This window comes from Sorex fumeus, unplaced genomic scaffold, assembly GCF_029834395.1.
Source record: "Sorex fumeus unplaced genomic scaffold, SorFum_2.1 ptg000110l, whole genome shotgun sequence".
In the NCBI taxonomy this organism is placed as follows: domain Eukaryota; kingdom Metazoa; phylum Chordata; class Mammalia; order Eulipotyphla; family Soricidae; genus Sorex; species Sorex fumeus.
This window is the reverse complement of record NW_026606167.1, coordinates 2,167,816-2,194,795: the sequence shown is the minus strand read 5'-3', so window position 1 is coordinate 2,194,795 and position 26,980 is coordinate 2,167,816. Positions and strand designations below refer to the sequence as shown.

The 26,980-nt window shown below is 66.8% G+C and overlaps 1 protein-coding gene across 1 annotated transcript; it reads right to left on the bottom strand.

Annotated features, from left to right (window-relative positions):
- Positions 1-995: 995 nt before the first annotated feature.
- Positions 996-26,758, bottom strand: CACNA1H (calcium voltage-gated channel subunit alpha1 H). Its single transcript, XM_056135102.1, has 34 exons — positions 26,288-26,758; positions 16,804-16,916; positions 16,588-16,721; positions 16,341-16,438; positions 15,492-15,651; positions 14,442-14,754; positions 14,266-14,358; positions 13,282-14,047; positions 11,793-12,232; positions 10,885-11,036; positions 10,611-10,796; positions 10,376-10,493; positions 10,141-10,296; positions 9,883-9,973; positions 9,581-9,789; positions 8,946-9,266; positions 8,768-8,868; positions 8,557-8,680; positions 8,399-8,467; positions 8,131-8,315; positions 7,823-7,949; positions 7,622-7,747; positions 7,292-7,381; positions 6,921-7,113; positions 6,571-6,588; positions 5,320-5,471; positions 5,000-5,109; positions 4,795-4,928; positions 4,651-4,721; positions 3,797-3,875; positions 2,756-2,877; positions 2,276-2,693; positions 2,029-2,195; positions 996-1,865 (listed from the first exon to the last, which is right to left on the bottom strand). Exons 1-34 carry the CDS (start codon positions 26,520-26,522, stop codon positions 996-998), a joined length of 6,741 nt encoding a protein of 2,246 aa, XP_055991077.1. The 5' UTR covers positions 26,523-26,758.
- Positions 26,759-26,980: the final 222 nt, after the last annotated feature.

Here is a 26,980-nt window from a genome sequence, read left to right as displayed (position 1 = left end):
GTTTGGGGGCGCGTCACCGTCACCAGGGGCTGGGTGATATCAGCACTGGGTATCTCACCAGGGGTGTGAGGGTGGAGCAAACCCCTCTGCTGGCTCCCAGTGCTGCTGCCCAGGGGAGGGCGCTGCCCGCTGCTGCGTGGCCTCAAGCACCTATGCTGTCTGGGGTGTCCCCGGGGCTCTGGCATAGTGCTCCCCAGGGAGTACCAGTGTCACCCCCGAGTGGGTTGGGCAATGCCCCTGCACCCTGCACACGGTGACAGGCTCCAGGGAGCAGGTCCTGGGTGTGCTCTCACCCACCCTGGCCCTGAGCCTGCCTAACCCTGGTGGGGTCCCTCTGGGGAAGAGTGTGGGTCTGACTGCAGCTGGACATCACAGGACTCAGCCAGGCTCCCCGGGTCAGGCTGTTGGGCTGGATGGTGGCCCAGGTGGCAGCTGGGCAAGTTGCCGACCTGCGGTGCCCACGGGCCAGGCAGGGGGGTCGGCCTAAAGGCTCTCCCTGGGCCATCCTTCCCCTCTACTGCCCCTCCTGGGCCCAGAGGGTCTGGGCTGGGGGCTGGGGGGGCTTCTGGTTTCCCTGGGCCTACCGGAGAGCCAGAGGTGGTTGAACATGGTGTCCCAGTGAGTCTGGCGGCAGCCAGGACCAGGCACTGCACAATAAGTTAGTGTTTATTGGCTGCCCACGCCCTGCCGGACCGCAGAGCCCGTGCTCTGACCCAGTTATTGCACCTTCCACCCGAATGGGCAGAACCCGCCCCAGGACCCCCATCCTGAGTCCAGCTGGTCTCTGGCATATCTGTGGGGCTGATGGGGCATGGACAGAGGCAGTGGGGGGGCAGGGACACAGTGAGGGGAGGGGGGTCAGTGCAGCCCTGAACACGTGACCAGCAGGTGGGCCCGGGTCAGTGCAGCCACACCCCTGCCCCTCTGCCTGGGGGGACCCGATCAGGTCCATGCTTGGCCCGCTGAGGGCCGCCTCCATGGGGGCCTCCCCGAGGCTACATGGGCTCAGCTGTGCTGTCCTCAGGGGCCGTCCCTCCTCTGCTGGGGGAGCTCTGGGGGACGCCAAGATGTGGCCCTCGCCCCCGTTCTGGGGAACCCCTGGGGGGGCAAGGGGGCTCTGAGGGTGCTGTGGTCCCAGGGGCAGAAGCGCTGGGGTCTGTGACCGCCCCGTGGCTGATGTCCCGTGGCAGCGAGTCCCCACTGGGCCCCCCCTTGTCCAGGCTCTCAAAGGCAAAGTTGGGGACAGCCAGGTGCTCGGTGCGGCAGGGGCCGTGCAGCCGCCGCTCGACCTTGGGGGCAGGGTCCGGCCCCGGGCCCTCGGTGAGCTCCTGGGTGTCCCTGTGGGGGGCCGGCTCACAGGACGGGGTTCGGCGGCGGAGGGTGCTGCAGCCAGCCTCCGCCCCAGGTGGCCGTGCCGCACCGTCGTCCTCCGCGGGGGGCTCCACGGAGATGCAGGGGGGGCTCATCTTCTTCTTCCGCCGTGCCCCCGAGGCCAGCTCTGCCCCCGGCCCCGCGTCCCCACCCAGCTCCGATGGTGCCCAGCACGGCTCTGACGGCCGCCCCGGCAGCTCCAGGAAGCCGCCTGCTGACCCGGGCCCTGGGGGCGCCGCGCTGGTGATGTGGCTGACCTCCTCGTCAGTGGGGTCTGGCGCCTCCCCGCCGCCCAGTGCCGGGGGCAGGCTGGGGACGCTGCGCTGTCCCGGGGCTGGCTTGCGGGCTTGGGTGCTGGCGGGCCTGGGAGAGCAGGGTGGGGAACGTGGGGAGGAGCCCCGGGAAGAATCCTTTCCTTCAGACTGCGCCCAGTCCTCGGCACCATCCTTGGAGCCGTCCGCCTGTCCTTCCGAGCCATCCATGCACACTGCCTCCTGCGCGGGGACACGGGTGGTGAGGCTGCCCGTACCAGTCACTATGCTGGACGGTTACGGGGAGCAGGACAGGCAGCATCTGTCGTGGGCACGGAGCCTCAGGGATGTAGCCGGCACCTGTCGTGGATGGTCTGAGATGCCGTTCTGTGGCCGGACCTCTTACCTGCCTGCAGAGCAGCCGGCTGAGGCTGGGGCTGTGAGTCGGGCCCCGGGGGGAAGGGGCTGCAGCCTGGGGGGCGTCTCTGCCGCTGGAAGGAGAGGTGGTGACCGAGGGCATCTGCGGGGACGTCCAGGGGCTGGCGGGCGGCGAGCGTGGGGAGGAGGTGGAGCCTGGGGCAGGCGGGGGCTGAGTGAGTAGTGACTCCTGGCCCCGCCGTCCAGCCCCAGCCCTGTCCCCAGTGTCGTCGTACCCGAGGGTGCCCCTGCGTAGACCTCCAGCTCCAGCTCCTGCAGCGGCTGGGGCCGCGGGGCCATGGCGGGCACCACCGGCCGGAACATGTAGCTGTCGTTGGGCAGCGAGAGCGCTCGGGATGCGGACACCTTGCGCACAGCCAGGAGTGGGGGGCTCTCCGGGGCCGTGGGCGGCGGCCGGGTAGAGGGACCCGGGGCCCGCTCCAGCTCCAGCTCGGCGTCCAGCTCGGCGTCCAGCTCGGCGTCCTCCCGCGCCTCCTTGTTGCTCTCCTCCAAGTGCTTCATGAGCACGGCCACCACCACGTTGACCAGCACGAACTGGGCCACCAGCACGAAGGTGACGAAGTAGACGGGCGAGATGGCGGGCAGGTAGCCCAGGCAGTGCTTGTCCTCACGGGCGCACTCGCGCAGCGTGTCCTGTGGGGCCGGCAGCTGAGCGCGGCACGCCCGGCCCCCTGCCCACCCTGCCCATCCCCTACCTTCATGATGCCGTTCCAGTTGTCCCCCGTGGACACGCGGAAAAGCGTGAGGAAGGCCATGCCGAAGTTGGTGAAGGTGGCGTGGCGGCTCAGGCCCTCACACGGGTTGTCCTCGCTGCACTCTGCGGGGGAGGGGCCAGCCTCAGCCCACCCGGCAGACGGCCCGTCCAGGCGACACGAGGTGGCGTGCTTGGGGCACAGGCCAGGCCCAGAGGAGGCCCCGGTCCAGCCCCTGCAGCCGACCCACCCCGGGGCTCTGCCCCAACTAGGTGGACAGTGGGAAACTGGGCTCAGAGCAGGCTCAGACGCGGCTGGGTCCCGGGAGCTCCCTCTGGACAGACCCTGTGCTGGCAAGTGGTCGCCCCCACACAGCATGCACACATGGGCTCAGCCATGTGCACACACGCAGACATGCACCAACACATGCACGGGTATGACCAGGAGTGCACACACGCACATGCACACATGCACACAGACACACACGCACAGACAAGGCCATGGGCCTGTGAAGAGTCCACAGTGCCTTCACGCACACACGCCCACTCCTGCTGCCCTGAGCTCCACGTGTCCCCTGGACACAGGTGCTTGGGAATGGTCACTAGGACCTCTGCAGACCCCAGGCCTAAAGCTGTCCACTCATAGTGGGCACTGAGAGCTTCCCACACAGTGCACCTGGCTGTCTTCCAGCTTCCCCCTGGCACACAGGGCCTGTGTGCGAATGTGTGTGCACACATGTGTGTTACCCTCCCAAGTGCCAGCATGTACATGGGTGTTGCTCACCCTTGCAGGTGCCTGTGTGTGCACGTGTGTGTTGCTCACCCTTGCAGGTGCCTGTGTGTGCACGTGTGTGTGCATGTGTGCACGTGTCGCTCACCTTCCCACATGCCTGTGTGTACACTTTGTGTCTCGCACCCTCGCAGGTGCCTGTGTGCACGTGTGTGTTGCTCACCCTCCCAGGTGCCTGTGTGTGGGTGCACATGTGTGCAGCAGCTGAGTCGCTCGCTCTGTGTGTGCCATCCTGCAGACCCCATGGGCACTCACCGAGTCTTCCAAACAGCTCCACTCCCAGGGCAGCATAGATAAAAAACAGGAGCATGAAAAGGAGGCCGAGGTTCCCTACCTACATGGAGGAAAGCAACACGTCAGCTGGCAGCACCTGGGCCCCTCGCACCCACGCTCAGGCTCCAGCCCTTGGGCCCCAGGGCTGCCCATCCCAGGGGCGCCTGGCCTTCTTTGGGAGCCCTGCCCCCCCACCCCCGCCTCCTCCCGCAGTGCCCTGCTCCGACTCCTACTCTAGGGACCCAGGGTCCTAGGCCTGGAGAGGGGACGGTGGACAGTGAGGCGTGCCTGGGAGGCTGACCAGGTGGGCTGGACACTTGGGTGGACAGGTGAGTGTGCTGCAGGTAGAGGGTTGGCAGGAAAATGATTCCTACACACCAGGGCCCCAGGGAACAGGCCTGACAGACTCTGGGCTCTGCTCTGCCCTCTGCAGAGAACCCGACCCAGCACTGGGCATTCCGGACCACATGGTGGGTCTCTCCCAGCACAAGGCCCTTCTCCCTAGGCCCCGCCCTCTCTGCACACAGCCCTTCTCCCTAGGCCCCACCCTCTCTGCACACGGCCCACCCTCCCCTAGGCCTAGCCCTTTCCGACCACGCCCTTCTCCCTAGGCCTCTCCCTCTCTTCACATGGCTCCGCCCTCCCCTAGGCCCCTCCCTCCCTGCAAATGACCCCTCCCTCCCCTAGGCCCCCTGCTCTCTCTGCTCGTGGCTACTCCTTCACGTGACTTCCCTTTGCAGTGCCCTCCACTAAGGTCACTGCGGGGCGGGTTCCCTGTGCTGTCCCAGCATCCCGGGTCCCCATAGCCCCGCAAGCCCTCCTGGGAAGCCACGTACCTGCGGCAGCGCCTGCACCACTGTGTCCAGCAGAGCCCGCATGCCTGTGGCCATCTTCAGCAGCTTCAGCACTAGGGTGGGAGGGGGTGTGAGGGGTGGGCGCGGCGGCTGCGGCTCCGCCCGCCCCAACTCGCGGGGGCCTACCGCGGGCGATGCGCAGCACACGCATGATGCGGATGATGGTGGGGTTGATGGGCAGCGCCGCGCTCATCTCGATCTCCTCCAGCGTGATGCCCATGATGGACAGCAGCACGATGGCCAGGTCCAGCTGGTTCCACCTGGCCCATGGGCAGCGGTCAGTGCCTGGCACCGTACACCTCCCAGCACCCGGTGCCAGTACCCCGCCCACCTGTCCTTGAGGAATCTCCGGAAGCCGAAGGCCACCAGCTTCAGCACGGCCTCAATGACGAAGACGATGGTGAAGACGTAGTTACAGTATTTGAGGGCCTCATCCAGGGACTGGGAGAGAAGGCAGGCTGTGGGGGCTGGGCTCTGCGGGGCGCCCTCCCCGGCCCAGAACTTAGGTTCCGACTGGGAGGTGCAGACTGAGTCGGCCTGGCAAGCCTGGCCTCCACCAGGCGCAGGAGTGTCCACAGCATACCCCACACCTTGCTCTCAGGCATGTGCTATTCAGTTTACAGCATACCCTCCCAGGACCCGGGCACCCACCTTGGGCTGGTCGTAGTGCTCCATGGACATAGTGATTACGTTGACGCCGATGATGAAGGTGATGAAGAGGTCCAGATAGTGGCTGGTGCACAGGGAGTGGATGGAGCGGCGGGTGGGGGGGTAGTCGGCATAGTAGGGCCGGCGCTGGGCCTCTGCAGGGGAGTGGGCAGGCAGTGGGCCAGCAGCCGGGGCCACCCACCAGCTCCCGGCAGGCTCGAGGGCCCAGACAGGGGCAGACAGGCCCCCCACATGGGCTTCTGTGTAGGGGGAAGAGCTGTACAGGAGGGGGACAGTGTCTGCAGGGACCAGGCCTGGGCCGGCTGTGCGGCCCTGGGCAGAGGGGAGTGACTGAAGCTCAGACTCCTGGGCATCCTGGGCTGGGGATTTTTTCTTTTTCTAGGTTCTTGGGTCATCCCCGGTGATGCTCAGGGCCTATTCCTGCTCTGCATTCAGGGCTCACTCCTGGCGGTGCTGAGGACTATATGGGTGCCAAGGGTCGAAACTGTGTGAACCGCATACAGTGAGTGCCCTACCCGCTGTACTATTGCTCTGGCCCCCGAGCGGTGCTTTCCCAGAGGGGGCAAGAGGAATCTTCAGTGGTGAGACAGGGACTCTGGCGGGTCAGCCCTGGCCCCGGCTACCCTCGGCTCACACAGCCTGTCCTCTACTGTCTGATCCAGGCAGGAGCCAGCCTGATGCAGCGGCCCGAGCTCCTCCCTCCCCATCCTGGGGGTGGCTGGGGCCCTTAAGAGGCTGCAGCCACAAGCTGGGGCCCCGCAGTGTCACTGTGCCAAGCGCTGTGCCCGCTGCAGCCCCGAGGGTGGGACTGTGCTCCTGGGGGAGACACACGTCAGCCCTGTGGCGGAGGGACCCATGTGAGTCACAGGACCAGAAGGAGGGTGCACGGCCATGTGGCTCCGTGGAGCATGCCATCACCAGCACGTGGTCACACAGCCAGGGAGCGAGCAGACAGTCGGGGACTGGCGGTCAGGCATGCAGCCACACACAAGGACACATGTGCATGCTCAGAAGCTGAGCACGCATGGGGGCAGGCGAGAGCTCACGGCAGCCACCTGCATGCTGGGCGGGGGGCTGGCGGCACCCCCCAGGCACCCCTGCACCCCGGGGGACTCTGGGCACAGCCTGTCTGGACGCCCCCGCCCCCGCAGTGCCAACGGAGCTGGGCCAGCGGCAGCCTGGGCAGAGGCCACAGAAGCGGGCGCATGCGAGGGTGCCGGGCAAGGCAGATACCTGGGTTGGGGAAAGTGCCTGGAAAGATAAGGAGATGGTCTGAGCCGGCCGCAGCGGCGGGGACACTCAGCAGCCCTCCTGCAGGAAGCCCCTCGCTCCCCAGCCGGGCGAGTCTCCCTGACGCCTGCAAGGCTAGCTCCCTGCTACCTGCCCTCCTCTGTGGATGAGAACTCGGGCTGCTTCTGCCCCTGACCATGGAGGGTGGGCCCGGGGGGAGGGGCCTCAGTTGTCTGAGCCACATGGGATGCCAGAGGGCGGGGCGGTGGGCTCAGGGCACAGCAGGGGCTGGCAGCAGGGAGGCCGGGCCCAGGCCAGCAGGGGCCCCGTAGGTCCCCATCCACGGGCCTTACTCCGGCGTTTTCTCTCCAGCCGCCGCAGCCGCTTCTCCTCCCGCTGCCGTGCCTCCTCGGCCTCCTGGTGCTGCCGGCACTTGTGGAAGTTCTCCACCACCACGCCCACGAACATGTTGAGCACGAAGAAGCTGACGATGAGCAGGAAGGAGATGAAGTAGAGCAGCATCCAGGGGTTGTGGTTGGGCACGGGCTGCAGCACACGAGGGCCATGGGTGCCTGCGCCTGCCCGGGGCCCCGGCAGCCCCAGCCCTCCCCACAGAACTCTTGGGAAGTTCGGAGGCTACAGGTGGGAGGAGGTGCCCTAGGCTGACCCTGGAGGCACTGGGACGGAAGCGGCTTAGGGCCTGGGCTGCCCGCCCTGCTCGCACCTGCTGGTCGATGCCCACAGCGTCCAGTCCGTCGTACATGATGTTCACCCAGCCGTCCTTGGACGACAGCACGAACAGGGACATCAGGGCCTGGAGGCCAGACCAAGAGTCATCACGGCCCTATCATGGCCCTACCATGGCCCCAGCCCTTCCCCGGCCTCCTCTGGTTTTGGCTGCGGACCAGAGGTCAGCTGGTCCCCAACCTAAGGAGGCTTCGTGAGCCGGCCAGCTGTGGCCCCGCCCCTGGCATGGCCCTGCCCCAAGGTGGCCCCGCCCACCAGCAGCCCCACCAACTGGCATGGCCCCGCCCACCAACGTGACCTCGCCCACCTGGCCCAGGTTGTCGAAGTTGTATTTGCGCCGCACCCAGCGGTAGTGGGCAGCCCGGCACTCAGCCTTGGTGGAAATGTTCCTGGTGTCCGGGCCCTCGCAGTAGTAGAACTTCCCCTTAAAGAGCTGAGGGGGGCCAGCAGTCACCCCGAGGCCTGCCATTCCCTCTTACACGGGGCTCAGGGGCCCGCACCCCGATACCTGCACCCCCAGGATGCCGAAGATGATGAAGAAGGCACAGCAGATGAGCACGATGTTCCCGATAGGTCTGAGAGAGGAGATCAGTGTCTCCACCACCAGCTTCAGGCCAGGGGCTCGGCTGATGACCCTGCACAGGGCGGAGCAGTGGGCAGTTGGCCCAGGGGGAGAACCAGCAGTCGGAAGGGGCAGCGTCCTGCCTGCTGCCGCTGGGGCCCCGGGTCCCCCGGGCTGACCCACCCCACCCGCGGCCTGTGGCAGTCCCTCACATGGAGTTCCCGGCCCATGCCCTCCGCCTGCCCCCAGCCCACCTCAGTGGCCTGAGGGTCCGCAGCAGACGTAGCACTCGCAGGATGCCCAGGATCTTGGCGCCACCCGCAGAGGCCATGGCCACAATGATGTCCACGAGGGACACCAAGACCAGCAACCCGTCCAGCACGTTCCAGCTGCTTTGCAGGTAGGCGTGCTCACCGGAGACCAGGCCCAGGGCCACCACCTGGGAGGGCGGGGTCGAGCAGGTAAGGGCCTCGCTGGCCCGAGGCTGCAGGGCCGGGCCCCCCAGAGCGGGATGCAAGGTACCTTCACCATCATCTCGGCCACGAAGATCGCCGTGAAAATGTAGTTGGAGGCGCTGAGGAAGATGCGCTCCTGCAGTGACAGGGGCAGAGCGGGTGTGGGGGCTGCCATGGGCCCCTCGCGCCAGAGATCCCCTCTTCCGGCCCCACGCGGTGCCTCACATTGCTGCCAGGGTCGATGTCCGGCCGCTCCAGGGCGATGGTGATGCAGTTGAGGAAGATGAAGACGAGGACCACGTGGTCGAAGAGCTTATGGGCGATGAGCTTCTGGCAGGAGACCCGGAAGCTGCAGGGGAGGGCAGTGCTGAGGGGGGCTGTGGGGGCCGCGGGCTGGGCTGGAGGGGCGGGAGTCTGCAGCCATGCGGGGCCTCACCGGTTCTGCGGGGAGAAGAGGTACAGGGCGCAGGGTTCCCGCCGCCGGCACCACTCAGGCTTGTAGGGCTCCAGGACCTTGTGCAGGCGGGAGCAGCAGCTCTGCGGGCACACAGACGCTCTCAGGGCCCGCCCTGCCCTACCGCTGCCCCCCACCCCCAGGGGACGGGTGCGCTCACGTCCTCCATGTCCTCGTCCAACTCCCCGGCGTCATCCTTGCTGCTGTCCACGCGCAGAAAGAACTCGCTGGGCAGGGCCAGCACATGTCCGTCGCAGTCCTGAAGCCTGGTGGGCTGCGGGCTGTGGGCGCTGGGCCGGCCATCCTCCGCCTCATCGTCTGTGCTGCCCTTGCCCTCGCCCGAGAGCAGGGACTCGCGCTCGCCGCCCTGGCCCCTGCGCTTGAGGCTGGGCGCGCGGCCCAGGCTGTGGCGGCTGCAGCGACGGCTGCTCCAGGCGCTGTTGGGGCCCCAGGGCGCGCAGGGGGAGCTGCGGAGACTGGACTGTGGGGGCCGTGGGTGAGCCTCTGGGCGGGTCCCAGGCAGGTGCCAGGGTGTTGGGGGTCCCCTTGGCTTCTCTGAGGCCACCCCAGTACGATGTACTGCCCCTTCACTTGCCCGCGTGGTCCCTCCCACGTCCTGCTTCGTGCCAGCCCCACCCACCCACTCCTCCACCTCTGGGCACAGAATAGCCCACGTCCAGCCGGCCTGGTCATCCTGGCTCTCCAGGACCCGCTGCCCATCCCAGCCCCGGGCGCCCTCGCTCCCCGACAGGCTGGAACCCCTGAGGCAGGCACGTAGCCTTGGAAGGCCCCTACCAGGGACTTCTGGTCCCCCAGCTGGGGATCCATAGAGCTGCTGCTCCCACGACGAGACTCCAGGAGGCCCAGGGCAGCATCCAGGTGTGGGGAGTTCTTTGGGGTGGGCATGGGGGTGGCTGCGGTGCGCATGATGAGGGGAGGAGGCAGGCTGCCCCCAGCGTCCAGGTGCCCATTGGGGGTCACCGCCAGCGTGTACATCTTCACATCTGCGGGGGCACGCACTCAGGCCTGCGGGGCTTCCCAGAGTGACCCCAGCCCCATCCCTGAGGGCAGAGGGGTGCCCCGTCCCCCAGACGCACCCGCAGGCCCCAGGCCTCGGAGTTTGTCGAAATCCTCCTCCAGGTGGGCTGACGTCTTGTCCTCATCCGTGTCTGATCTGTTGGCGTCGCCCTGCACCCCCAGGCACAGTGTGAGACTTGGGGTTGGGGGCATCTGTGAGGGTCTGTGGGGGTCCCATGTGTGTGCAGAGTAGCGGCATGAGAGCATAGGAGGGTCTGGTGGGCTACTACTAGGGTTGGATGTGGACGAAGGACAGAAGGACCCGCCCTGGCCCTCACCTCTGCCTGGAAGCCCTCCACCAGGATGGCCACCAGCAGATTGAAGAGCACGTAGTTGCCAAAGGTCATCAGGGCCACGAAGTAGAGGGCAGCCCAGGAGGAGGTGGAGGCCATGCCATTGTAGAGCACGACGTTCCAGTCCTCCTGTGTGAGGATCTGGGGGCGGCCGGGGATCAGCCTGGCCCCCGGGCCCCCGGGCGCTCCCCACACCCCTGGGCTGGCCCGTCAGCAGCACCTGGAACACGGTGACAATGGCCCACAGCAGCGAGTCGAAGTTCTTCCTGTCAGGCACGGTATCCCCCGTGTCCGTCTTCAGGCTGAACTTGCAGCCGAAGAGATGCATGCCGAGGATGCTGGGAGGAAGCAGGCGCGGTGAGGGGGGTGGGGGTTCGCAGCCTGGGGGGCCCAGGGAGGTTCTGCCCTCCGGCTCCAGCCTGGCTGGCTGCCCCCCACCCCCCGGCGCTGGGCACCTGAAGATGAAGATGAAGAGCATGAGCAGCGTGCAGAAGGTGGCCACGTTGTCCATGGTGCGCATGAGTACCACCAGCTGCCGCCGCAGCGCGGGCATGAAGCGCACCAGCTTGAGCACCCGCAGCAGCCGGAAGGTCCGCAGCACCGACAGCCCGCCGTCCGCCTGGCCCACGATCTCCCAGACACTGCGGGCATGGCGGGTCAGCGCGTTACCACCCCCCTCCCCGCCACGGCCCCCTCTCCTCCCCACGGGCCTTGCTCGCAGACGCCCACCTGATGACCACGATGACACCGTCGAAGATGTTGTAGGGGCTGCGGATGTAGCCGAGAGGCCCGCAGGCCAGCAGCTTCAGCAGCATCTCCAGGGCGAACACACTGGTGAACACGATGTTGCTGATCTCCAGGGCGTTGGTCAGCTCCTCAGGCTGCGGCGGGGCAGGGGGCAGGGCGGGCAAGGAGATCAGGGCCTGCCCTAGGGGGTGACCCCTGAGGGAGCAGTGCTGAGTGCCCACAGCCAGCAGCTCTGGGCGCGAGCGCTGACTGGGCAGCCACGGGAACTGGCACCTTGGCTCTAGCTGTCCCCTTCACACAGGACAGGGCTCCCCGCACTGCGCCTGGGAGAGCCTCCTGTCAGGGCCAGGTGCAGCACACACACACACACACACACACACACACGCACGCACAGACTCACACACACACAGACACACACGCACAGACTCACATGCAGACTCACGCACGCAGACTCACACGCAGTCTCACGCACGCGCAGACTCACGGCAGACTCACGCACGCACAGACCCACGCACACAGACACACAGACTCATGCACAGACTCGCACACACATGCACATGGACTCATGCAAGCACACATGCACACACACAGACTCATGCCCACACAAACTCATGAACACACAGAGACTCATATTCACATGCAGACACAAACACATGCACACACACAGACTCATTCAAGCACAGACTCACACACACAGACTCACATGTACACACTCATGCACACACAGACTAACGTACACATGTGCCTATAAACACACAAGACACCCATGGACTCACACATACACACCCGTCTCATTCACACATCACATGCCATTACACAAGCTCAGCCACACACACACACACACACACACACACACACACACACGTGCCGGGGTCTCGCCCAGGGCCCACCTGCTCGTGGTACTCGACGCCCATGCTGAGTGTGTTGGTGAGGATGGCCACCATGATCCCACGGTTGAAGTACTTGCTGTCCACGACGCGGCGCAGCTTCCTGCTGAGGACACCCCAGATGTGGCCTGGCCCACCCTGCCCGCTGGGGGATGCTCGCTGCTGGGACCGCCGCCGCGAGCCCCCGGGACTGGTCGCGCTGGCGGGGCACTGCTGCAGGGGGTCCCGGCGGTCTCCGTGCTGCACGTCCTGCGTGAACTCGTACACCCCCTCAGCTCCCGAGTCCCCACTGTCAGAGCCGCTCAGCTCCAGCTCGGCCTCGTCCAGGGCGCGGGCACAGTAGGGGCAGTTGCCCAGCTCACAGGTGAGGGTACCTGCCTGTGGACTGGGCAGCGGGCAGGGCACACTCAGGCCCGACAGGCGGCTGGGGGCCCGGCCCAGACCTGCGGAAACAGATTGGGCAGGTCAGGTTGCCCACAGCAGAACTGGGGTCCCCAGGGCCCACCACGGGGGCTGTTGTGAGGTGTTTGGGGCACACCTGAGTGTGGCACAGACCCACCTGCGGAAGACATTCACACATACACCTACACATACACCTCACATACACCTGAATACTCACACAGACACAAGCTGGGTGCTCACACAAACACACCTGGGTGCACACACACACACACACACACACACACACGGGTACTCACACACCTGGGTGCTCACATACACCTGGGTGTACATACACACACACCCCCAGGTGCTCAAACTCACACCTGGATGCACAAACAGACTCAAATGCCTCAGGGCGACAGCGAGTGTGCCCAGGTGCCCTCTGTGGCACAGCAGATGGTGGTCAGACGCCTCAGCTTGGGACCTTCTGCCCTTGTCACAAGGGCAGCACGTAGTGACCCCTGCTGGCCGTCACCTCCAGGTAGCATAGAGGCCACCTGGGTGACAGGCAACCCAGGATCATGCTCTGTCCACCCCTGGGAGGGCTCCCGGTCAACAACTGTCTTTCGGAATCCCGCTGTCCTGAACCCTCTCTGTCCCAGGTGGGCTAACACCAAGGTGGAGGGTGGCCTCTTTCCCTGACTCGCAGGTGCTGTGACCTCCAATGTCCCTCATCTGCCTCACTCACGTCCCCCTGGAAGGGCACTACCCACTCCAGAGAAAAGGTCAGGGTGTGGATGGGGCACGAGCTGTGGACCCACTGGACCTGGGCATTGTCTATCCTGGGTAATCCCCTGATGGCCCCATCTGCAGGTACCCAGGGCACCCTGGGGTCGCTACCGTGCTCCCTGGGGTTCTTCCCGTGCTCCCTGGAGTTCTTCCTGTGCTCCCTGGGGGCCCCTACCATGCTCCCTGGGGCCCCTACCATGCTCCCTAGGGCCCCTGCCATGCTCCCTGGGGTCCTTACTGTGCTCCCTGGGGTCCCTACTGTGCTCCCTAAGGTTCTTCCCATGCTCCCTGGGGCCCCTACCATGTTCCCTGGGGTTCTTACCATGCTCCCCAACCAGGTGCTGGATCTTCTCACAGGGGCTGGGGCTCAGGCTCAGGGGACTGTGCCCTCCAGTGCCCGGAGACCCACGGGCCCGGGTCCCCTTGGGCCCAGTGCCACCTTTGCTTCCGCCCATGCCCGAGGGCAGGATGGTGGGGTAGTTCCTGGCGCCCAGCCCTGCGGCTAGCTTCAGGCTGGCAGCAGCGGTGGTGGCGCGCACGGCCTGGATCCTCTCCTGCGGCCGTTCCACGTGGCAGTCGGCATGGTACACGCTGTGCACCGACTCGGCATCGGGCCCGTGGCCAGGCGAGGGGGGTGCCCCAGCAGGCACCAGCCTGCTATCCAGGGTGGTGGGCTCAGGGCCAGGCCGGCGTGGGCTGCTGTGGCTAAGGTGGTAATGGTGGTGGTGGTGGTGGTGGTGGTGGTACACCAGGTGGTGCACGGAGGCGGAGTGCCAGCCCCTCGACCGCCGGCGCCCCGAGCCCTGGCCTTGGGGCACGCTGCTTGGGTCCACCTTCTTGCGCCAGCGGCTCTGCCAGCGGGCACAGAGACGCAGGCCTCGGCGCCGGAGCTTGCGGCAGATGTGGCCCACGTACTTCAGGAGCTCCTCGTAGCAGCTGCCCGGCTCTGAGAAGCTGGCTAGCGTGCTATCGTTGGACAGGTACCGCGCCCGCTGCTCCCGCATCAGCTGGTGCTCCCGCTGCTTCGTCTCCGAGAACTGTGTGGCGATCACCACCAGGCACAGGTTGATCATGAAGAAGGAGCCCACCTGTGGGAGGGAGGCCTTGGGACCCCGAGCCTCTCAGTGCCCAGGGCGGCACAGCAAGGGGGATAGAGACAGGGTAGTGAGGGTCGCCAGGCCCCGCTCCCCGGAGCTCAGCCAAGCTGAGAACCCTGATTTAGCAGAGGCTGGATGCTTTGGTGGCAGGGCACACCTGGGCAGCCGCCACACCCCAGGGCTCCCTGCCCGCCCCGGCGAGTGCTTACGATGATGAGCAGAATGAAATAGATGAAGTTATAGAAGGAGTGTGCGTCCATGACGTAGTACATGATGTCTACCCAGCCCTCCAGCGTTATCACCTGCAAGGGCAGCAACTGGGCTCAGGGTTCTCCAGCGTCAGGGTCTCCCTGCCCATCCCTGGAGGGGGGCGCCCTGAGCCCACCTGGAAGATGGCAATCCAGGCGTAGCCGATGTTGTCGAAGTTGATGGCACCGTTGTGGGGATTGGAGTCACCGGAACGGCAGATGTTGTAGTACTGGTTCCAGTTGATGCAGGCATTGCGGCCGGGGCCCAGGCCCTCGGTCGGCTGCCCGTATGCCTCCCAGCCCAGCGTGCACTCCACGCGCAGCTCGCGGCGGCTGGGGATGTGCGAGCACTTCTGCATGCCGTTGTCCCGGCGCGTGGAGCAGATGAAGGGGTTCTCCTCGCCCTCCTCTGGCATGTAGTAAGGCTGCAGGAAGGTGAGGTTGTTGTTCCTGGGCCGCAGACAAGGAGGGCAGGTGAGTCAGAGTGGCAGAAACTGGATGCTGGGAAAGCAAAGGCAGAAACCGCCCCCCCAACCCAAAGGAAAGAAAGCAAACCTCCCACCCAGGCCGGCGAGAGTGTAGAGAACAGGACCTAGTGGTGGGGCGGGGCCTGAGGGGAGGAGCCTAGTGGTGGGGCGGGGACCGGGGAGGAGCTTAGTGGGGTGGGCCCAACGGGAGGGGCCTAGTGGGGCGAGGTCCAAGGGAGGAGCCTAGTGGGGCCCGAGAAGAGCCTATTGGTGGGAGCGAGCTTGGGGGAGGAGTCTGACCATGGGGTGAAGCCTGGGGAGGAGCCTATTGATGGGGCGGGGCCTGAGGGAGGAGCCTAGTGGGGCTGGGCCCGAGAGGAAGAGCCTATTGGTGGGCGCGGGCTTGGGGGAAGAGCCTGACCGTGAAGTGAAGCCTGGGGAGGAGCCTATTGGTGGGGCGGGGCCCGGGGAGGAACTTAGTGGGGGCGGACCTGAGGGGAGAAGCCTATTGGTGGACCAGGGCCCGGGAGGAGCCTGTTGGTGGGGCAGGGCTCAGGGGAGGAGTCTATTGGTGGGGTGGGGCTCAGGGGAGCTTATTGGTGGGGTGGGGCGCGAAGGAGGAGCCTGGCGGTGGGGCGGGGTCGGGGAGGGACTAGGGAGAAGGAGGTTGAGGTTGGCAGATGCTGCGGGCCTAGGGGAGAGCCTGGCAGTGCAACCTACCTAACAAAGGTGCTGTCCATGAAGCAGCGGTTGCGAAGCAGGCCAGCCCAGAGCTGGACACCCACAATGCCGAAGATGAAGAAGACAAAGAAGCAGAGGAGAAGAACATTGCCCAGCATGGGCAGAGTGTCCAGCAGCAGCGTGACCAGGATCCGCATGCCTGCAGGAGACAGGGCCACCTCAGCAGGGCACTGCCAGGGCCCCATCCCTCCCAGTGTTCATAAATAGTTCATCAGCCTCCCCTCTGGGCTCCTCGGCGTCCAGCAGGGGCCGGGGGCCTGGGGCAGAGAGCTGGCAGGGCCCAGGCCCTCTTGGGAGCAGCAGCTCTGGGTGCCTGGGAAGTCTCAGGGGGTTGGGAAAGGAGGTCTGCCCGTTTTCTGGAGTGGGGGCTTGCAGCTCTGGAGGGGAGGCGGGGGGTTGGGGTGCCCCATGGACCCCAAGGGCTTCCAAGAGGTGGTCCTGAAGCCTTTCCTGGGAGTTAGGGCAGCTCGCACAACTCCCAGGAGCTCCTCCAGCTGCCCTGGCCAAGCTCCGGGAGTGTGAGAACCCTCCTCCCGCAGTGGGGCTGGGGCTGGGGGCTGGTCTGGGCACAGACCAGGGCAAAAGCTGCTGGCCACAGACACCCTCAGACGTCTCTCTCCCTTACAGGCCCTCAGAGATGGGCACCACCATGGAGCCACCAGGGCTGTGGGGTCCTGTGCACTGGGGATCCCCCGAGCCTGCCTGCCTCTCACCACACCCCAATTCCTCCGTGGGGACCCAGAGCAATGGGAGGCAGGGGTAGGCGCTGCTCCCCCGAGGTGGTCAAGGCAGACGGCTGCACGCTGGCCCAGGCTGGCTGTCACTCACTGGGCACACGGTTGATGGCACGAAGTGGCCGCAGTACGCGCACGGTTCGGATGGCCGAGAGGCTCACGTTGTGTCCGTCCAGGGAGTATTCCATCATGCTGAGGTGCAGAGGGGCATCAGAGACGTGGGCCAGCCTGCCCATGACCCTCCCCCTCTCCCTGGGGGGGTCTCATGGGTGGGGAGGGGTCGCAACCAGGCTGCTCGGGATGGGGCACCCCAGCGTTGAAGGGAAGGGGCAAGGCCGCACCCCGCCATGACGATGAAGAAGTCGAGTCTGTTCCAGGTGTCGCCCAGGTAGCACTTCTGCCCGAAGAGGCCCAGCGCAATCATCTTTATGACCATCTCCACCGCGAAGAAGGCGAAGATGAAGTCATCGAAGGCCTGTGCAGAGGGCAAGCCTGGGCATGGGGCGGCTCCAGGGCCCCAGGCGCCCCCCCCCCCGCCCCCAGGCCCGCGGCCCCACCTCCAGGGTGCTGCAGCGCTCGGAGCGGCACTCTACGTCCTCACAGGGCCGGAACAGGCCCAGGGTGACACAGTTGAGCATGATGACAAGCATGCTGACGTGCTCGAACCACGTGGCAACACAGGAGTTAAGGACAAGGCAGGAGAGCAGGGCCCAGGCCACAGCCCCACACCTGCCTGGGGCTCAGAGCCCAGGGCCACAGGGCAACGCCAGGCACTGCCCCACAAACACCCACACGCACTGCCCGCATCCTGTGAGCCCCGGAAGAGAAAGCGCAGGCCACGGGGGTACCCCAGGGGACGACCAGAGCATCCATGACACTTAAGTGACTTCCTGCAGGCACCGTGTCCCCTAGTGCCATCCACTCCCTAGGACAGCCACAGGACAGGACCGTCCTGCTGCTCCAAGAGTGGCCACCAGATGTCGCCACAGGTGCACACTGGCTCATTGGGCTGTGGCCTACTCCTCCCCTTCTCCCCATGCCCCGGACTCTCTTACCACTCCAGGACTCTCTGCCCCCCTCCTCAACCCCCAATCTGCACCTTGCCCAGACGGGCCAGGCCCAGGAAGAGGGCAGGGGGACAAGGCCCCTCAGCCCAAGCCCTGGGTTCCGGGACACATCACATACCTCCCACAGTGCCCGTTCCAGAATCACCCATCTCACCCCACTGCACAGCTCTGGGTCCCCGTGTTCTATGTCTGGGACGCTGGGGCCAGTGGCACACAGGAGACGCAGGGCCTGTGTTGGGGCGGGGCTGGCAGCTGGGCCGGTTACCGCGACAACAGCTACTCTGGGCCCCTGGTTTCCTTTCAGCAGGATCTGGGGACCAGCCCTGCCTCTACCCCAGCCCCGGGAATAAGCCCAGCACTCCCACACCCCAGCGGGCCAGTTAGAGGCCTCTGGCAGAGGCCCCTTGGCAGGGTAGGGCGTGCTCTGGACTCCTAACACCCTTTATGTTTTGGACCAGGTTCTGTCACCTTCCTACTACTCATGACCCAGCCTGTCCCAGCCCGACCTGTCCTGCTGAGCGCCGGTACTGGACCCTGAGTCTGTACAGGGAGACCCTCAACAGCCGCAACATGGCTGTCCCTGCCCTGTGGGCCCCCACCTGGCCCCCGAGTTCTGCTGCTCTCCTACTTCTTGATGGTGCCTGAGGGGTACTGGGCACCCACGATGCCCCCCTCCCCACCCCCGGGCCTCCAGCAGCTCCCTGGCCAGCCCCTCCCACGCGGACCGGCCACTGTCCTTGGTGCTGGAGCGGTTCTTCCATCTCCAGGGGCTAGTCTGGGGGTCGGGGGAGGCCATGCACCCAGGGGCAGTTGCTGTGGTGAGTGGTTTGGAGCTGAAGGATCTGATTCCCCCAAAGTAGACCCCCATCCCATCATTCCACCCCCAGCTGCTGCCGCAGACACACAAGGCCAAGGCCAGGATGGACACTGCAGGGTGGGATGTGGCCAGACCCCAACAAGTGGTGTGGGGGTGGGCAAGAGGTAGCAGCGTGGTCAGGGGTCCTGAGAGCAGAGCTGGGGTGAGGGGTGTGGGCTGAGGTTCATTTCACCAGTCAGAACCATCCCAACCCCCCAGCCCCCGAAGGGTCAGCCCAGACCACTGTGGGGGTCGATCTCCACATGGCCCCCTAGTCCTGTGGCAGCCCAGGACTGTGCAGGCATGCAGGGGTCCCTGCCAGGGGGCCACTATGCACATCCTCGTCCATGGCCCTGACCAGGGGAAGGGCCAGCCAGGGTCAGCTCGAGCTGGCGGCCCCTCCCCCCCCTCACGCCGGGAAAGGCAGGGCTGCACTCGGCCCTGGAAGGGGAAAGCGTAGGCGGCCACAGTGGCAGCCCCGCAGGCCCTGGGGGCTGTTTCTTTGTGGGACGTGCCTGCCCGGGGCAGGAATTCTTGGGGCCAGAAATAACTGCCTGGGCTCTGGGCACAGCTGCCTGGGGCCCAGATTAGCACCATGGGACTCAGCTCCTCCCACCCTGCCCTGGGAACGCACTGGCTACCCCTCAGGCCTGTCCTGGCCCCCAGCCAGAAGGACCTCCCAGGGCGTGGGGGGCCCTAAGCCCCCACCATGAGTCTGTGCTCAAGCCAGGCCCCCCAGGCCCCACAGGACTGGGCCTCACACCTGTCCCTCAAGCCGGCTCACCCTGACTCTGTTCTAAGTCACATGCCCATCAGCATCCTGAACCTTTCAGAAACTTCCAGAACACGGGACTCTGTGCTTCTTTTGTTCCTTGTTTCTGTGCCACAGCTGGCGATGCTCAGGGCTTATTCCTGGCTCTGTGCTCAGGGACAGCTCCTGACAGGCTCGGGGGATCATACGGGATTCCGGGGATCAAACCCGGGCTTGCCATGTGCAAGGCAAACGCCCTCCCTGCGCGACCATCGCTCCAGCCCTGGTCTGCGTTTCCAAGCAGACCGGCGGCGGAGGAAGCTGGGGAGTCCCGGGGGGCTGCTGGCTGAAATCCCGCAGTCTGCCTTCCCACATCACCAGGGGAGGCAGGGGGCAGAGACACTTGGGCCAGAGCCAGGGCTGACCACTCACTGCCCCTGCTGGAGCCCCAGTGTGGAGGCACCAGGGGGGAGGCCAGGCCCACCCATCCCCAGCTTCCCTAAGTAGAGAGCAGTCGGGGACTCAGGGAGGCACCATCCCCCAGGCCATCCCAGCTCTGGGGTCCCCGATGCCAGCCTACCCCTCCCAGGCTGGCCCCCTGTTATAAATAGTTGTGACGCTGGACAGAGGCCAGTGGTCTGTCTGGGCGCCCCTCCGGGCGCTCCCATGCGCAGGGAGTCATCCCCAGGCACCCCCAGGGGTTCCTGTGTGTCTCTGCACCCAGCACCCTGAGCCCCAGGCTGGTGTCCTGCTCCGGCCCACAGGAGCACATGCAGGGATGGTCTGCTCTGGGCAGTGCCTGGGTGCCCCCTGATGGGTCGTCATTAGAAAACGGGGGCCACAGTATCGGTGCCCACAAACGACCACACCAAAGGCAGCATCCACGCACTGGACAGGGGTGCCAGGGAGGACAAGCAGCCTACTGTCTCTGTCTCTGTGTCCCTGAGGTGCAGTCCCACAGACAACCCCCATGACACCCTGAGCACCAGGACGTGGGGCAGTGTCTGCCCAAACAGGGAAGCTGGCCAGGGTGAACCCTGAGCAGTGTAAGGCCCCAGCACTGCCCTGTATCTGAAGGGTAATCTGAGCTCGGGCTTGTCACCAGCCCCCACCCACAGGGGGGACCACCCAGATCACAACCACTTCACCTAGTCCTTGGGAACCATCTCCAGGCGCACACACAAGGGGCCCCTTCTGGCACCACAGCGGACGTATCCCCCCAGCCCCCGACTCTGGGGGCCTCTTTTCTTGGAAAGATGGAGCAGTCTGATATACCCACAAAGGCACCCCCCCCCCATACACACAAAGGGACAGGCCTGCCACACAATAATGCACACGAAACACAGACATACACACAGACAGACACAGGGACGGGCCTGCCACACAACCATACACACAAAACACAGACACACACACACACAGACATAGGGACGGGCCTGCCACACAATCACGCACACGGAAAAATAGACACATACACACAGAGACACACACGGGCACAGGAACACACGCACGGCCTGAGCACTGGTCACTGGTCCACTCCACGGACAGTGTCTCCCCACACATGCCCTGAGCTGGCCAGCTGCCCAGGCCGCCCAGCGCAGTGTCCTGACCACCAGACAGTCCAGTAGTGGATGGATGGGCCCAGCGTCTGTGGCAGAGGTCAAGCAGGGATGGACACTTGCAGGCTCAGGCAGACGGAGCTCATGTCGGGAGTCTGCCAGGCCTGGCACAAAGGGGACCTGGTAGCCAGCGCCCCTGCCCCTACCTCTCAGCCTGGAGCCCCTCAGACAGCCCCCTCGGCCCCCGACTGGAGGGAGCAGGCTGGGGGCACCACCACCTCCCCCCAGAGAATGACCCTCAGGCCCGCTGAGCACTCACACCTCTGCCCCCACCCTGCAGGGCCCTGTGATCTCCCGGCCCACCACCTGCTGTGCACACATGTCAGAATCGACCCCCCAGCACCAACAACCAGCTGGGGGATTCCTCGAGGCCCATGGGAAAGCTTGGGGCCCCGCCTCTGGGGCTGACCTCGGCCCTCTCGTCCCCTGCTCTTTTAGGGCAAAGCCCAGCGGAGACAAGCCCGCCCCAGATTCCTCAGTGCTCCCGCGGGGAGGGGCCATCCCGGAACAGGACGTCCCAAAGCTCCAGAAGCTGTGGGAGGGGGCTGCCCGCAGAGGGGGCCGTGCCGGCCCGAGACACCCCTGCTGCTGCAGTGGGGGTCCTGAGACCCCATTGTGCCCCGCCCCATACCCACCAAGCAGCTGGAGGCAGCGGCCGGAGGCAGGAGGGGGGCCAGTGTCTCCACAGACACTGCATCATAGATAAACAGTCTAAATTAGGAATTAAGGCACCCTTGTTCCCACCAGCCGCAGGCCGTATTTCAAACAGGCAGGAAGCTCCCCCCACACGCACCCCCCACGGCACACAAGCCCCAAACTTCCTGATTCCAGAGCCAGCCAGGACCAGGGTGCCGGCCACACTGGGCGTCACTCGTCCTGGGGTGGGGTCCCAGGCCCTGCAGACACCCTCTCCCAGTCCACCCGGCACAGGAGAGACAGGTGCAGGTGGAGAGGCAGAGGTGCAGGGTGGAGAGACAGGTGCAGGTGGAGACACAGGTGCGGGGTGGAGAGACAGGTGGGGGTGGAGAGGCAGGTGGGCAGTGGGGAGGAAGGGGTGTGGGGTGGAGAGAAAGGTGGGGGTGGGGAAGCAGAGATGTGGGGTGGAGAGAGAGGTCAGGGGTGGAGAGGCAGAGGAGAGGGGTAGAGAGACAGGTGGGGGGTGGAGGGGCAGGTGCAGGTAGCGAGACAGGTGGGGGTGGAGAGGCAGAGGTGTGGGGTGGAGAGACAGGTGTGGGGTTGAGAGGCAGAGGTGTGGGGTGGAGAGGTAGGTGTGGGGTGGAGAGGCAGGTGGGGGGTGGAGAGACAGGTGCGGGTGAGGAGGCACAGTATGGGTGCAGCCAGAGTCTGAGGACTGCCTGGACAGCTGTCCCCAGGGCAGGGCAGCAGGGGACCCACTGCACTGACCTCAGTCCCTGGCGTCCTGTCCACTCACGCTTGTGGGGGCCCCTGAGAAGGGGAACTCCAAGGTGGGGTTCAGGCCTCACAGGGACAACTTGTTCCTGAACTCGGAGCCAGGCTAGGCATTCGTCCCAGCCTCCCCCACAGCCCTGGGCATCTGTCCCTCTTGGACTTTTACCCCGGAGCCCTCCACCCCAGGCCGCACAGACTGAGGCAGAGCTGAGTGAAGGTCAGGCCCCGGGGTGGCCATCCTCCTGTCCCCTCCCTTAGAGCCAGCAAGCCCTAAGCACCCACTGCGGGCACCTCCGGGCACTGCCCGTGTCTGGACGGGAAAGTCCAGAGCCCAAGGCAGTGCCGGCAAGGACCCTGGGAGTTGGCATGAGATCAGCTGCTCCCCAAGCCCCATGCTGGGGTCCTACCCCATCGCTCGGGACGTGAGCACACGCGGGGATGAGCCTGCACGCGGGTGACCGAGGAGAGGAGGTGCTGGCCTGATGCCTCTGGAGGGTCCTCATTACTCAGGACAAGTCCCGGGCACTCTGTGGGTCCACGAGGAGGAGGCGTCCACGTGCTGGGCAGGACGGTCTGCCCACGCCCGCCGGCCCCATCCCAGCTCAGCCCCGAGAGGGGCTCGGGAGAATGGGCACGTGCGGGGCACTGGCGTCGCCCTGTCGGAGACCCTCCCTCCTCCTGATCCACCAGGGCAGCAAGGAAACCTCCTCCCCCAGGAAGCCCTCCCGCACAGCACTGCACAGCCCACCCAGCCTCTGGCACCCCCTCAAGCAGTGCAGGAGGAGAAGAGCCAAAAGCCAGAGCCCAGCAGCCCCCCTAGCCAGCCGGGCTCTCTGGGAGGCAGGCAGTGTGGGCGAAGGCTAGGCTGTGGGGGCCGCCCCAGGTGTCTCCCCCCACCCAGCCATGGGGGACCCGGCCCCACTCCCCAGTACTCTGTGGGACCCTCGCTCCAGCGGCCCCCAAGGTGCCAAGTGCCTTATGTAACGCGCAGGCCAGGATTAGTGACGGGCGTTGCCAGGGCAACCCGATTAGCGGGACCGGGAGCTGCTCCCGCCTTGCGCGTGGCCAAGGTAGAGGAACCCCAGAGATTCATTAGCGACAGGTCCCCATGGCAACGGCGCCAAGCTCATTAATAATTTTTTTTATTCCACGTGTGGGTGTTGAAACCCTCGGAGGGCCGGTAGCCGCCACAGCCTGCCCGCAGGCGCCTTGCCGCTCCTGAGACCCTGTGATCCTGGTGGGCTGAGTGGGGGCTGCCGGCTTCCCGGGACAGGGCCCCAGGGTGCGGCGGTCAAAGGAGACCTCGGGCCTCGCCCACTGCAGGTCTGAACCCCCACCACTCAGGCTGGGCCCATGACCACTTGGGAGGCTTGACCCTTCTCCCAGGCTCCTGAGACCCAGACACCCCACTCTGCCACAGTGCCCCATGGGCTAGCAGAGGCCCAGGCAGACCCCTGGGACCCCCACTTGACATGCAGGCTCCTGAGACTTGCTGGGCCCCACCAGTGACCCTGACAGCCAGTGACCTAGGTGGCAGCACTCCCCACCGGGCCCCAAGGTGCCCCTTGATGGGATCAGCCGACACCTACCTGTCCTGCCCTGCGCTGGGTGGCAGCCTGCCGCAGGCCTTGTCCTACTGACCACAGGTCAACCAGCGCCTGCTGGCCCAGAGGCTTTAGGTGGCCTTGGGGGAGTCGGGGGCCAGCGCTGGAGGAAGGTGGGGGCAGGCCGGCCCCTGGTGGAACACGGGGAGACAAGGGTGACCCGGACAGGCTCAGGGGGAGCTGACGCGGCTGACTCGGGCCCCGGCCCAACCCTGGGGGGCAGCAGGGTTCCCCTGGGAGGCGCAGCCAGCAAAGGGTCTGAGCTGCCCCCACATGGGTGCCTCATGTCCAGGACCAGGACGGTGCTGGACACCATGCCCTCTCAGCCCCACCAGGTTCTCGTGCCCACATGCAGGGCCCCTGAAGCCAGGGACATGGAGGAAGTCAGGAGGCTGCAGTCCTAGAGGACTCAGAGGTCCCCTCCTCCAATGAGGGGAAGGGTCAGAGGCCAGGGCAGGACCAGGAGTCGGGATCGGACAGGGGCCCCCACCCCCAGGCAGCTCTGGAGCCCTGGGCTCACTTGGAGGCCAGCCTGGGGGAGGCAGCGAGGGGCAGCAGCCTGAGCAGGGGTAGAGCCGGCAGGTGAGCAGTCCCTGTCACTCAGGATACTCACTCGGCGGACCACCACATGCTGACCCCACGGCACCTGACTTCTGAGCTGGCTGTGCTGGGCCCTGGCGCGGCAACCATCAGCACCCCGGGGAGGAGGGTGCTCAGGGACCCAGCACCCTCCCACACCCACTGGCAGTGGCAAGATTAAGAGGGAGATTGCCCCCCACCCCCGCATAGCTGTCGGTCCTAGGAATCAAAGGGGTCAGCTCCCCCCGATCCATCGCCGGCCCATGTTGGCGGTGTCCTGGAGCTCCATGTGGGGGTGGGGGGGAGGTGGCACCATCCTCCAGACCCCCTGGCCAGCAGGAGACAGCTGCCACGAGGTACTGCCCGTCCTGAGTGACCTTGGGTTCTGGCCAGGTCTGCGCCGAGCAGGTCTTGGAGGATGTCTGGCACGGCTCGTCCTGCATTCCTCCCACCAGGCTGGAACCAGGCCCTCGCCCACTACACAGGTGTACCTGAACCCCCCACCCGAATCCACCCAGGGGCCACTTGCTCACCTCAGATGACCTCCCTCCAGGAGCCCCGGGCCCTGACCAGGATACCCACCTGGCCATGCCCCCGTCTGGCACCCAGGGGCCAGCCCCTCCTGGGCTGCACCCAGAAGCAGCGCAGAGCGGTGCACCCGGGGCCGAGGGGCCTGGCCGGGAGGAAGGGGCACTCCAGCCTGGGTCCCAGAAACTAGAAGGAGCCCCATGACCTTGCCGGGGACCAGAGGACCACTGAGGTGCCGGACAGCTCAAGCCCAACCCCAACTGTATCCCTGAGTCCTGGGTCTCTGCTCCCTGCCCCCCAGGCAGGCAGAGGCGGGGGCTCCAGCCTGCCTCATCCCTCGACCTTGGCGCGTCCTCAGCGCTCAGGAACCCTGACTGACAGAGCCCAGGGCACCGTCCTGCAGCCTGCCTGCCCCAGCCCCTCAGTCCCTCAGTCACTTCCTGTCCCCCGAGCCCAGGGAGGCCCCCGCCCCTGGACAGCAGGCAGGGTGAGGAGCCCCGGGCAGAACATAACCCAGTCTGGCGGGCTGGGAGACGGATCCCACCCACCTCCCCGCTATAAATAACCCGGCAGAGGAGCAGCGCTCTCTCGCCCCCAAAGTTCCAGCACAGTCGAGGCTCGGAAAGCAGCGTGAGCCACAGAGGGGGTGAGGCCGGCCCCACAGCCAACTGAGTCTCCTTGGGTCGCATCCTCACGGCCCACCCAGAGAGTTCCAGGCGTCGGAGGGCCGGTCCGGGCTCAGGGGAGCGGTCCAGGGCGGGTTCCCATAGGCCCGGGGGCAGGAACAGGGCGCCCCTCCCTTCACAGCCCCCCCCCTGGGGGCTCAGAAGCACCCTGGGGCGCGCTGGGGGCATGAAGCCAGCAGGACTGTACCTGCCCCCGCTTACTCCTGGTGAACCAGTCACACCCGAGGCAGAGGGACCCGGACCAACGGCCTGGCCAGTCTGGGCGGGGGTGTGGCGGAGCTCTGCGGGGCTGACACCGGGTGAGACTCAGCAGTGGCCCCCCAGGACCTGGGCCGCGCCCTGACAGCACCTTCTCGGGGTCGGTCCCCAGTGCTGGGCCACGCGCATCTCCCCTCGAGCTTTCGCCGCCCCTCCCCCTCCCCCCCCCCGCCCCCCGCCAGACGCGGGGCTGTCAGCGAGAGGAAGCGCAGGCCGGAGGCGGCGCGGAACAAACTGTCCGCTGGCTGCCCACCGCAGCGGCCCGCGTGGCCAGCGCCGTCTCCAGGGGGCCTGGGACGCACACCCCGTCCGGCGTCTGGACCAGAGGCAGGAGCTCGGGCAAGGACTTTTTTGGTCCGGTCCTGCCGGGCTGTATCTACACAGGGCGCGAGGCGGGGCGTCCACGCGCATCGCTCATCCCAATCTCCGGGATGACAGCGCGCTCACCCCGGGCAGGCCCCGCGGGGCCGGGGCCGGAGAGGGTCCCCGCGGCCCGGGTCCACGTGCGCACCCGCCCCCGGCCCCCGAGCCCGAGGGCCCCGGGCCTCCCTGCCCCCACCCGGCCGCGCGGGCGGGCGCGTGGCCAGCGTCAGCGCCGCGGCTCGGAGGGGCCCGCGCGGGCGCCCGCCCCGCGCGCCAAACTTTGCTCCCCGGGGCCGCCCGGCCCGGCCCGGAAGGATATGGGTTGCACACCAGCCGCAGACACCAGCTGCGCGGCCGCGTGGTCTGCCCGAGGCAGAAGAAGACGGTGGCGGCTAGCGCGGGGTACGGGACGCGCGGCTCCTCGTCGGCGCCCGGGTCCGCGGCGCGCTCGCTCGCTGGGCTCTCAGGGGGCGCCGCGCCGGGGCCGGCCGGGCTCGGGGGCGGCGCGCCCAGGGGCACCCGCACCTCGTCGGCCGCCGGCGCGCCCTCGGCCATGGTGGCGCGGCGGCACCTGCGGGTACCGGCCCGGCCGCGGGGCGCCTTTGTCTCCCCTTCCCGGGGACGCGCGCCCCCCGCCCGCCGACCCCTCCTTCCGCGGCCGCGCCCCTCCCCGCCGCCGGCCCCGCGGGAGGCGCCGCTCAACTTGGAGCCGGTCCCGGGCGCGCAGCGGGGCGCGTCCCCGCAGCCCTCACCTCGCTCCGGCGGCCGGCGGCGTCCCCGCGGGCATCGCTGGCGGGCGGCCACTCGGCCCGGCCGGCCCCCGCCCGCGCCCCGGCTCGGGCTCCCGCTCCCTGGGCGGCCCCGGCGCGTGCGGCACGGCGGGGCGCGGGCGGCACGGCCAGGCCAGGAGCGGCGCCCGGCGTGTCCGCGCGCCGCGCAGGAAACTTCGGAGTGGCCGGCGGGGGCGGGGCGCGGGGCGGGGCCTGCGGGGGAGGGCGCGGGGGCGCGGGCGG